This window comes from Cebus imitator, unplaced genomic scaffold (genome assembly GCF_001604975.1).
Source record: "Cebus imitator isolate Cc_AM_T3 unplaced genomic scaffold, Cebus_imitator-1.0 Scaffold124, whole genome shotgun sequence".
NCBI classification, from domain to species: Eukaryota; Metazoa; Chordata; class Mammalia; order Primates; family Cebidae; genus Cebus; species Cebus imitator.
This window is the reverse complement of record NW_016107439.1, coordinates 2,510,403-2,523,035: the sequence shown is the minus strand read 5'-3', so window position 1 is coordinate 2,523,035 and position 12,633 is coordinate 2,510,403. Positions and strand designations below refer to the sequence as shown.

Below are 12,633 nucleotides of genomic sequence, written 5' to 3'. Positions count from 1 at the left end.
CTGAAGCAACTGCTCTATGGATGCAGAGATAAGACTTCAAGGAAGATATGGCGAGACAACACAAGAAATGAGCTGATGAAACAGAATGAAAAAGTAGAAGAGAAAAATAAAAACACCACAGCAATGAATGTGGTCACAAACAAACAAATAATATTGAAAACACAATGAGCACTGAAGGGCAGATGCAAATAAGCCAAGAAAACATGAAGCACTATTTACAATAGCAAAGACATGGATAAAAGAAATGTGGTACATACACACCATGGAATACTATGCAGTCATAAAGAAGAACAGGATAATGTCTTTTGTGGGAATATGGATGGATTTGAAGGCCATTATCCTTATCAAACTAACTCAGGAACAGAAAACGAAATACCTCATGTTCTTACTTATAAGCGGAAGCTAAATGATGAGAACACATGGACACAATGAAGGGAACAAGAGACACCAGGGCCTACTGGAGAAGGGAGGTTTGGAGGAGGGAGAGGATCAGAAAAAATAATGAGTACTAGGCTTGGTACCTGGGTGATGAACTCATCTGTACAACATATCTGACATTAAATGTAGGTAGGTTTGAGGCAGGTATAAAAGGAATACTTAAAAAATAATAATGTTGCTTTTGAAATGATTTGGCCATGAGTAACTAATTTCATTTCTGATTGACTATGACTTATCAGCAATCATCACATAGGAAAAATGATGGGGGATAATTACAAGAAATTTGAGGCCTAAGAAGGCGGCCTAAGAAGTGAAGGCAATGAAAAAAGCTGTACATCCTATGATGGTGGCTACATGAAAAACCCAGTGAATGAAAAAAGTCTGCTTCATTTAGACTCTTCTAAACTTGCTTTATAGTAGAGAGAAAACAAATTGTATAGCTCACATTATTAAAGCCAAGTGTAGGCTTAGCATCCTCTTGAGGGTGCTCACCAAACGTACATTGCAAAAATCATAGACTCTGAGACCAGACAGCCTGGTTCAAATTCTAGCTCTGCCTGTTAACTGGCCATGTAACCTTGGACAAGTGAGCCACTCTGGGATTTAGTTTCCTACCTTTAATGTGAGGATACCATTAGTACCAAAACACAGAGTCGATGTGAGTTTTTAAATGAGTGCAATGTGCAAAGAACACATAAAGCTCTTACAAAATGCCAGGCACATAGAAAGGGCTTTATAAGTATTAGCTACAGCTGCCTCTTTTGCTATTACTGCATAATGTGAAAGTACCTGATAGTGTCCCTGTCTTATAATTAAAATGTGAAAGGTTTTTAACTTTAAAAGGAGAAGACATGAGATCTGCTTCCTTGCTATTCAATATAAACCGTCTTCATTAAGATATTTTAAGAGTTCAGGAGAGTAAAAGGTTAAATTCTTAGGCAAGAGGAGAAACGAGTCAATGTGTATTACTATCGTACTAGCTCAGATGAGAGCATGTTTGGAAAGACTTCCAGATGTGGAATGTGAGCCCTGAGAGCCAACAAAGAATGAAGCAGAAAGCCTTCAGTGTTTCCTGAATCACCTCCAACTGAATGGCAGATGACAATTTGTAGAGCTGAGGGACAATGTCTGGAGCTGTTACCCAGGAGGCACTCTTGGCGCACGACACACTGCCAGTAATGCACATTTGCATTGTCTTTCATAGACCACTTTTACTGTCTCCTCCATTAGTTCAGAACAAGCACAGCTTCCCAATGCTACCCTCTTCACATATATTCTGTGTTGTACTGCACTTAAGGACATAATTACAATGGATTTCCTGTTTCTAGACCTGCTGACATGAAATATCATTTTTCTTCGTTGGTAGTGCACCTTAGCTAACGGCTGGATCATAAATTATGGCAAATAGTTTCCTCAAAATTTGTTAAGTGAAAGGGAAAAATGTTTGGCCAAGTAGATTTGTAACTTGGAGGGAAATTTCTATGGATTCAAAAATATCCATTTACAGCTTAACTCTATTAACTCAAGTAACATGACTTTTGCTGAGATATGACAAATGGCCTGAAATTCTTAGGATGAATGATACTCATGCTAAATGGCTAGAGACATTTAAGCCAGTGGTATTGCACCAGTCAGGGAGAAACTCGTGTCCTTGAGGCTCTGAGCAGTTGTGATTAGAGATGGAAGCAGATGCCCCCTCTCATGAAAACTGAAGGGGGCTCACACCCTGGAACTATCTGAAGCCTGATCTAGGGGCATGACTGACTACTGATGTTTCTGAGAAGCACCAGGAGGACACACTTCTAGTTGCAAAATGGCAGAGTGAAGCTTGGGTTTCCTCTTCTTTTAAACAACACCACAGAAGCAACTTGGAGACTTGGAAACAGAAATGCAAATTCCATCTTAAAGAAAACAAAGAGTCACCACATACGAGAGAGAGGTGCCAAAGGCAGTCAAAGAGGAAAGATGGAAGAGAAGACACCCACAACTGGAGAGGATAGACCAAGCCAGTAGGGCCTTGAGGTCTTAGCAAACAGCCGTTCTGATGGGCAAAACACCCATTCTACATGGGAACACCAGACAAGGAGGGCTGGCTGCTAGCAGGCTTCCCTGGGCCAAGACTGGCAGAAGAGAAAGGGATGGGTAAGCCAATGAGAAGCCAAGATATAATGCACAGATATGCGATGCAGTTGGCCAGTGTGGGAAAGTAGAGGAAGAGAGTCTACACATGTGAAAGGCTCTGCCAGGCTGGTCTCAGTCAGCTGGGGAGAAATAAACACACTCATGAGCTGGTGCCATAAGGAGAAATTCCTACTATCTGGAATATGGCCCTGGTTCTTCCTCTGTTATGAACCTGCAGCAGATAGCTTCTCAGAAAATTTTACCTCACTCAAAGATTATTTAAAAAAAAAAAAAAAAAAGAAAGAAAGAAAAAAAAAAAAAAAAAAAAAAAAAAAAAAAAAAATAAAAAAAAAAAAAAAAAAAAAAAAAAAAAAGCAGAGATGCACTACAAAAAACAAGAGGAGAGAGGAAGTAACAGGAAAAATAGGAACGGACAAAACCACTCACTAGAAAAATGCTGCACAGAAACCAAGTGCTACTATAGAAAATAAAATGTATAACCAACCATATTACTATGAATTTAAAATATTTCTGAAGCAACTGCTCTATGGATGCAGAGATAAGACTTCAAGGAAGATATGGCGAGACAACACAAGAAATGAGCTGATGAAACAGAATGAAAAAGTGGAAGAGAAAAATAAAAACACCACAGCAATGAATGTGGTTACAAACAAACAGAAATAATATTGAAAACACAATGAGCACTGAAGGACAGATGCAAATAAGCCAAGAAAACATGTGACACCATTTACAATAGCAAAGACACAGAATCAACGTAAATGCCCATCAATACCATTTACAATAGCAAAGACACAGAATCAACGTAAATGCCCATCAATGGTAGACTGGGTAAAGGAAATGTGGTGCATATACATCACGGAATACTGTGCAGTCACCATGAAGAACAAGATCATCTCTTGTGAAAATATGGATGGATTTGGAGTCTATTATCCTTAGCAAACTAACTCAGGAACAGAAAACGAAATACCTCATATTCTCACTTAAATGGGAGCTAAATGATGAGAGCACATGGACACAATGAGGGGAACAACACACACTGGGGCCTACTTGAGGGGGGAGGGTGGGAGGAGGGAGAGAATCAGAAGAAATAACTAATGAGTACTAGGCTTAGTAGCTAGGCGATGAACTCATCTGTACAACAAGCCCGTGTGACATGAGTTTACCTCTGTAACAAACCCGCACATGTACCCTGACCCAAAAATAAAAATTAAAAGCCAAGAAAAAAAAATGAAAAAAGAGTTGAAAAGGATCCAACAGAACATTAAAGATATGAAATATAAAAGATATCAAAGAACAGGCCGGGCGTGGTGGCTCACACCTGTAATCCTAGCACTTTGAGAGGCTAAGGTGGGCGGATCAGGAGGTCAAGAGATCGAGATCATCCTGGCCAACATGGTGAAACCCCATCTCAACTAAAAATACAAAAATTAGCTGGGCGTGGTGGCACACGTCTGTAATCCCAGCTATTCCAGAGGCTGAGGCAGGAGAATCGCTTGAACCCAGGAGGCAGCAGTTGCAGTGAGCTGATATCGCATCACTGCACGCCAGCCTGGCGACAGAGCGAGCCTCTGTCTCAAAGACAAAAAGAAACAAATATCTAGAGTCCCTGAAAAGCAGCAACAAAATAATAGAACAGTTATTTTGAATGTTAGGTGAAAAGACCAAGCCACATATGGAGAGAAAGACATGACATGAGCCCCCACTTCTCCGCACCATTCAGTGTTACTTAGCAGTGATGCAATGCCTCTGTAGTCCTATAGGAATGAAGTGTGATGCAATAATTTGACATGCAGGCAACCTGGCGTATGGCTGTACAGACGTACCATAAGTTATTTAACCAGTCCCTGTCAGCAGTGGACACGACGATGGTGCAAAGCCTATTACGATAATCAAGATACATCAGGATTGTTTTTAAATAAAATGCATGGTACATAGGAGTGTGTATGCTACCATTGTGTCTGTGTATATGTGTGTGTATACATATAAACATAGGCCAGGGGTGAGTAAATTGCAGCCCAGCCCACCACCTGGTTTTATAAGTAAAATTTTATTGGAACGCAACCATCCCTATTCATTCACATATTGTCTGTGGCTGCTCTCACACCACAACAGTAGAAATGAGTATTTGCCACAGAGACTGTGTGGCCCTCAAAGCCTAAACTATCAGGCCCTGTTTAGAAAAAGTTCGCCAACCTCTGACATAGAATACACAAGAAATTGATAATGGTGATCACCTCTGTTGAATGGATCTGAAGGGAGACTTACTTTTTGTTTTCTTTACACGCTTTGGTACACTCTGAATTTTCTACCATGTTTATTCTATTACTACAGGGAGAGGATGGAATGAAGGAAACTAGGAATCTCCAGGGTTCTGAAAATCAGTGTTGTCTATGCCGGGATATCATGCCTCCTTACTACTATCCATTTAGAGGAAATAAAATGCAGACTCTACTTTTTCTTTTTGAGAGAGTCTCTCTCTGTTGCCCAGGCTGGAGTACAGTGGCACGATATCAGCTCACTGCAACCTCCACCTCCCAGGTTCAAGCAATTCTCATGCTTCAGCCTCCTGAGTAGCTGGGACTACAGGCACATGCAACCACGTCTGGCTAATTTTTTGTATTTTTACTAGAGAGGGGGTTTTGCCATGTTGGCCTCGAACTCCTGGTCTTACGTGATCCGCCCACCTAAGCCTCCCAAAGTGCTGGGATTACAGGCATGAGCCACCACACCCAGCCCAGACTCTACTTCTAGCAAAAGCAGAGAAGTGCCATGACCCAGGGCAAATGACAAAAGGTAGAGGGAAAGAAAGCCATTCACTTGGTTGTATTTGGAGCAAAAACACGATGCATTATCCTCTCTTACACATATGAATAATGAGGAACTTTTGATTACATGACAGAATAGCTTTCAGACACAAAAAACAAAATGATTTTAATAGATCCTAGTTTCAGAAATATTTTAAAAAATAAACCTTTAAAGTAACACTCTACTTTCACTCAGGCTCAGTTCCAAAATGTCCAAAGATTTTTAAACTGACTCAATGCTCAGATTTTAACTGCTTAAGGCCTTTTGAAAATATACTGATTTAAAAAATAATTTATCAAGTAGTGAAGGCTCAAACAGGAATCTAGGTTACTTTGTATTTGAGATGAAGTTTTGTTTTTCTTGAAAAATTCATTTGAAATTTAAAAAGACCCAAAGACTCATCTCCACCCTCAAGAAAAAGGTACTAAAACTAAATGTACTGAAACTCACTTTCATTTTTCCATATTTAGTCCCATGTGAGTATATCTTCTTCAGTAATGCTAATATTTAGCATTAAATCACACATTCGAATTAGCAAGATAATCATCTGAAGGCCAATAGTTTATGCTCTGATGCAGGTGAGCAAACATCAACTTATCTGTTCTTTTAATACTTCTGTATCTAGCCATTTTGTAGGGCCGATCCCAAATTCTTCCCTGAAGTAATTGAGACAAGTAATGACTTCATGTAAGGCTCTAAAATGTCACTAAAATGACAACCCAGCTACTTCCAGAAGTTTTACACAAGAACTTCTCAGGGGCAGGCACTAAGGAGAGATGATCGAAGGAATGTCCCCAAACAACAGGTGCTTAAACACCTTAGCAAAGGCAAAATGTTCTATGGCATTGTTTAATGCACAGCCAAGGCCACTCAAAAGGTAAAACTGGCCGGACACAGTGGCTCATACCTGTAATCCCAGCACTTTGGGAGGCTGAGGCAGGGAGATCGCTTGAGCTCAGGAGTTTGAGACCAGCCAGGCCAACATGGCAAAACCCCATCTCTACTAAAAATACAACAATGAGCTGGGCATGGTGGCATGCTCCTGTAGTCCCAGCTACTCAGGGAGGCTGAGGCAGGAGAATTCCTTGAACCCAGGAGGCCGAGGTTGCAGTGAGCTCAGATCATGCCACTGCACTTTAGCCTAGGTGACAGAGCAAGACTCTATATCAAAAAAAAAAGTAAAGCCACAGGAGGCAGTCAGCCTTCCTGCCCTGCAAGGTTCCAGGGCTGCCACTAGCAGATTAGGCAAAGGTGAACGTTCTCCTAGGAAGTGCAGCTCAGCTCCAGGGCATGTAAAAACAGGCTGGGCCTCTGCGCCCTCTGCCTGTCTAGGAAGTTCCCTGCTGCATGAACAACCTGCATAGCTAGCTGTACATGGCAGCCCTGTGAGCGCCTCAACCCGAACACCTAGCAGTGTTTCCACATCCAGCCTTCCACCCTTGCCCCAGAATGCCCACATGCATTTTCTGTTACAAATAGGAAGAGAGACTTATTTCACAGTCCCACATCCAAGTTTGGGTCTCATTAAGATGCTAGTGCCATGAATCAGCCCTAGAAAGTGAAAGCGTGGTTTAAGAAATGTAACTGTTTCCTCCCACGCCCCTAAAAGGGATGTGGCGTTGGGACTTACCGTGGTAATTCCAGCCACATGACCCAGGATGGGGACCAGTCACTGGGTGGGGCCATGTTGTGGTTGGAATCCAGGGCTGCTGGGCTGCCGCAGTCTTCGTGGGGCTCACGCTCTTTGACTTCCAAAGCTTTGAGTACTATCGAGGAGGATGTTCTTTTCAACAATCCCACTGCCTCACTCCGGCTGACCTCTGTCAGTTCGACCCCATTCACATTCAACAAAATGTCACCTGACGGCCAGAGAAGCAGAAGCTACCTTTAGTGAGAGCACGAACAAGGGCTTCTGCTTAAAGTGCAAGGAGGCAGGGGCTGACTGGGATGCTGGGACACAGGGATAAAGAGAGGGCGAAGGTTTTCTTTGTTGATGGAAGGTTGGGTGCTCACATAGCAAATGGTACACAGCGTGTGCATTCCGAGGTGCTTTAAGGCTTGTTTGGGGTTTTCTAAAGCACACCTATTGGTGTTTAGCTCTTGCTGAAGGGAGGGAGGGGGAGAGGAAAATTAGCTCTGTTCACTATTTAATGAAAGAAAACCTACTTTTTCACTCCTTTGTTTCTTGTTTTTAGCATAAAGACATTTGGCAAAAGCTCCAGCATTTGCACAGAGCTTGGCAGGTAGTAGGCATCCAGTGAGTATGGACTGAATGAATAAGAAACTACCCGTGAGAGTGTCTGGCAGAAGAGTCTTGGAGCTGCACTCTTAAAGAAGAAGAACATTTTCATTGCCAAGGTGAAAACAGCTACTACTGGCTAAGCACCTACTAAGTGAGGAATCATTTCCATACAGATCATATAATCCTCTAGCTCATGTTTCACTAACAAGTCATTTTGACAAGCAACTTTGTTTGGCTTCATCATTCTCCACCCAGGTGTTTTGCAGAAAAAACGAAAATATACATCTCCCCTATTTCCATTTTCTATTCTTTTGTCTCCATCTTGTTTTTTGTGTCCCCCTTTGCTTATCATCTTTCTTATACAGGATAAGCATAGCAAGAGCAAAAAGACAGGAGGAGAGAAAGGCCTTGAGTCCTTTCTGTCTCCCCATAACTCCTCAGACTCAGCAACTGTACTTGGGAAACTACACAGCCTCTCTCTTGAATCTGGACTTTTAAATGGCGTAATTCCTCATTAATCTGAGCTACCATCTTGTATGAATTGACAATATTATTAAGGATACATATTTGTAGAGGCAAATTTGATATCACCTTCATTAACTCAAAGTAGGCCAGAACACATGAGCTTAAGGTAGTGAAATACTTTTCACCTGGGAAAGTATCTAGCATGACACTTTCACTTAATAAGTATTCATCGAATCAAATCTATCAAATGACTTTCTCTATCTAACCCATATAATGGAATAATTCATATTTGATCACTGAATCAACCTACCAAAGAACCACTTAGAATGAATGGAACTAAATTATGCCGTTTAATAGAGGCAAATTGCTCATAACCGTATAGTTCTCTATTAATTCCTGGAACAGTTTGGAGATTCTAGCTTTACTTGCAAGTAATAATTTAGTTCTGCTCATTCTAAGCGGTTCTTTGGTGGGTTGTAATTGAGAAGAGTGGAGCCTGATCCAGTAACTATACTCAAACCAATCATGGTCAATGGGTGGCAAAAGTCCTGGCTGATCACTCCCACATTCTCTCATTAATTTTGAAAATGGTTGCCTAACACAACAAGCTATTAATTTCTCTTAATACTCTGACACCCCAGTGCCTTTAAAATCCCTTTACTTTTTACCTGTTTTTATTCTTCCGTCTCTGCTTATGACTCCTCCGGGCTCAACACTGATGACATAGATAGGCAAATCCCATTCTCTGTGTGATGCTCCCCCTGCGACGGTCATGCCGAGAGATTCGCCGGGGTCTTTTCGGATATCTACCACCTTCTCGTGACAAGTAATTGTAGGATGGAGGGGCTGAAGGCACAGACAGAAAAACCACACATGAATTCACAACTTTGATAGTTTTTGTATGTAGACAATGCAAAGTGGGTATTTTTTCTACATGCAAAACTACCAAAGCTGCATAAATATGATGGTGGTTCTTGAAATGACAGAGAAAGACACGTGGAAAGAACCCTCACCTTATCCACCCCCAACCATAACAGGGTTACATGGTCGCAAATTCGATAGGTTAGCTTGGATAAAGTTTACATTTCAAAAGGAAAGAGTTAAAATGGAGGGAGGAACAGATTGGTAACCACTGGAAAAATAGATTTAAAAAATTTTTTTTGGTAGAGACAAAGTCTTGCTTTGTTGCCCAGGCTGGTCATGAACTCCTGGCCTGAAGTGCCTTGGCCTCCCAAAGTGCTGGGATTACAAGTGTAAGCCACTGCACCTGGCCATGGAGGAATCTTAAACACACAGAGTGAACCGCACCCAAAATTTCTCAAGTCAGCCATTTATTTCTGATAGTAGTGAGTCAGCATTTCAAAAACATTTATGAGTATCGGGAACTTCTCTAAGTTAAAAAAAGTAACCATATTTATTTATAGAGTCTTCTTTCACACCTGCTCAGTGCTTACCAGACGGCCTTGCCTGCAGTGAGCAAGAGATGTTTAGTTGTGCACTGAGGGGCTGCATGCAGTGGCTGAAATGCCACAAATACGACACATGCCCACGTGTCCTGTGTCTCATGAACCAAAGTCCATAACCATTTCCTTTCTCAGCCAGAAAGAGACCAATGTCAGCAATGGAAAAAAACCATCTGTGAAAGCTTCAGACACCCAGGGTTGCCTGACTTTGGCTGGAGAGAAGGAGAGTTTTATATGATAGAGATGACTTTTCTATTTATCTGTTGTTGTTGTTGCTATTTTTTGATACAAAGTTTTGCTCTTGTCGCCCAGGCTGGAGTGCAATGGCACAATCTCAGCTCACCGCAACCTCTGCTTCCTGGGTTCAAGTGATTTGCCTGCTTCAGCCTCCCGAGTAGCTGGGATTACAGGCATGCACCACCATGCCGGGCAAAATTTGTATTTTTTTTAGTAGAGACAGGGTTTCTCCATGTTGGTCAGGTTGGTCTCGAACTCCCGACCTCAGGTGATCCACCCACCTCAGCCTCCCAAAGTGTTGGGATTACAGGCGTGAGCCACTGTGCCCAGCCTGTCTATCTTTTCTCTCCACTCTCCTCACCTTACTTTGGACACCTTAGAATGTTCCCCAATGTTCAAAAACATAATTTATGATAAAATAGTTTAGGCTAATTAAAAACACCATGGGTACCTGAGTATTTGCCAAACTATAAGACATTTTTCTATTTTATAATTTTTGCTTTAGATTTTTAGAATAAAACATTTTAGACAAGCATAAAGAATAACAAAATGACCTACCCATGTACCTCAAGACTCTGCATTAGAAATAAACATTCCAAGTGCACTTAGTGCCCCTGTGCCTCTTCCTGCTCATAGTCTTCCTCCCCACAGAGGGAAACATGCAAAATGTGATGCCTATCATTCCCTAACTTTTTAAATTGGCTAAACGTTTTCTGTCCCACAAATCCTGCTTTGTCGTCTTTGGTATTTCTTTGACTTGTTTAAGCTCTGATTTTTAAAAAGCTTCCTGGTTTCCTAAACCAAACAAAATTTTAGTAAGAATATAAAAACTGCAATCATCAAACAGCCATATATATCTCAGTTTTATTTTAAATCTATTACTTTTTTGTGAAGATATTTCAGAAGGCAGATAGAATGTAAGTTAAAATGGAAATAATTACAATTCCCACTAAGTCAGTTTGTACCTTTCATGGAATTACGACTCATGACAGAGGGTTACAGCAGAAATGTGACCGGATCCTCCTGGCTCCTTCATGATGAAGAGGTGGAAGGAATGATAAAACCACAATGCAGATGGAGGCTGCCTTCTCCACAATTTGATAACTTAGAATATGATATATTCTAGCTAATTCAACTAAAATTAGTTAATTGGATAAAAACTTCAGTTAGTTAATTAAGCTAATAAACTAGTTTTTCACTAACAAAGACTATCCGTTAAATTTAAACATTAGGTATTTACTAGCAAAAAGACATCAGGGAGTCCTTATCCATAAAATGTTTCAGTAGGACATATTTGGAGTGTCTAGACTCCTTATTGTAAATCAACATGGAATTTATGGATTTATGAGGCTTGGCTGGCTGGAGAACTGGGAGGGGTGCATAACCCTGTCGGCGCTGTAATTAACACAGTATAAAGCAGAGATGTTCCAAAATAGAAAATTTGAATATTGTTTCTGTATATGTTACTCAAAAACTAAATTTGTAAGCTATTCCAACCAACTCATAGATTGACGTGGAAAAAACAGGGCATTCCCTACTCTCTGTTGCTAGAAGAATGAGCTACCTTTAAGAATTTTTTTTAGTTACAAGTGATGCAATTAAACCAGAATTCAGGAGAAATGACTGAAAGAAGCTCATTAGCATCACAACAGGATGCCAAGCCAAAGCCATAGGACTCTTAATTTGGACTAAACAAGGTTTGTGCTGCTTAAACACACATCCAAATGAAGAGGTTAAGGCATTGCCCCCAATAGAGGTCACAGAGAGAAGTACAAATTGGGCTGAGTCACTTCATTTAAAGAGAGGCTGCAAACTGTTGGCCTGAAGAATGAATTCTACCCACAGATCCACAGTGTTTTAGAGTTTTCTGGATTTGAATGCTATGTAACATATGCTCTCTGGTTTACCCCAATCCCCACCACTCCCTAATGTTACATGAGCTCGAAGTGTTTAAATTATCTTCCTGGGCCCTTTGGCAAACACAAACCAAAACTAAAAATAATGGGGAAATCATTATTTTAATTTTAGTCAGACTGAAACATTCAAAAGCCAAAAACGAAGCAAACTGTTGCTTCACTTCAAAGTGAATAAAATACAGTCCTTAAACAAGGTAACTCTTGGTAAAAACATGCCAAGAGTTTTATTTGGGTTAGACTAGAAATCAGGTCCCTGTATGAGGCCTGCATGATCGGGTTTCAAAACGTTCCTGGACCGTCCTCTCTCCTGCTTGGATGGGAGACACCTGTTATCTCTTCAAGTCTTAAATATGGGACTTTGGGCTTGTAGTTTTACAAGTCAAAGTGTTGAAGTGAAAAAGTCCAGAGGCGACACTTAGAAATATTAAAGCAAGCAGCCTTCCCAAAAAATAGCTCCTTGCAGGAGCAGGAGACCTGCCCTGGGGGCCTCACCTTGGGAGTGTTGCTCCTCTCCCCTGGCCCTGGGGACCGGTTGCCATTACTGTTCCAGCCGACTTCCTGAAAGATGTCAGGGCTCCGCTGCCGAACCCGGCGGGACACGACGAGGTGGACACGCCTCTCACTGGCCTGGACAAGAAGACACAGGCGTTACCCACTGTCAGCCTCCATCCACTGCATCCAGCACCAGGGGCTTACAAAGGTGCCATTTTGGTTACACCATTTTTTATGGAAAAACATAGTTTCTAGTTTGTCGGGATTATTTTGTTAATACTCATCTTGTAATTTGTCAAGAGCCTGAGAGTTCTCTCCTTTATCCTTAAACCAGGTACTGAACGTTGCTCCAAGGGAAAACCTAGGAAAGGTTTGGTTCCTTCCAATCTTTGAAAAGGAATCATTAGATTTTTTTTTTTTTTTTTTTTTTTTT

General features: G+C 41.2%; 1 protein-coding gene across 3 annotated transcripts in view; it reads right to left on the bottom strand.

Moving 5' to 3' along the window:
* LNX1 (ligand of numb-protein X 1) overlaps positions 1–12,633 on the bottom strand; it is a 125,235-nt gene that overhangs the window by 6,480 nt on the left and 106,122 nt on the right. For all 3 annotated transcript variants that reach the window (XM_037742602.1, XM_017540349.2, XM_017540350.2), the window contains 3 exons: positions 12,201–12,335; positions 8,761–8,938; positions 7,016–7,244 (listed from right to left, as the gene is read on the bottom strand). In XM_037742602.1, the coding sequence (XP_037598530.1) occupies positions 7,016–7,244; positions 8,761–8,938; positions 12,201–12,335 (542 nt within the window). The remainder of the gene's footprint in view (positions 1–7,015; positions 7,245–8,760; positions 8,939–12,200; positions 12,336–12,633) is intronic.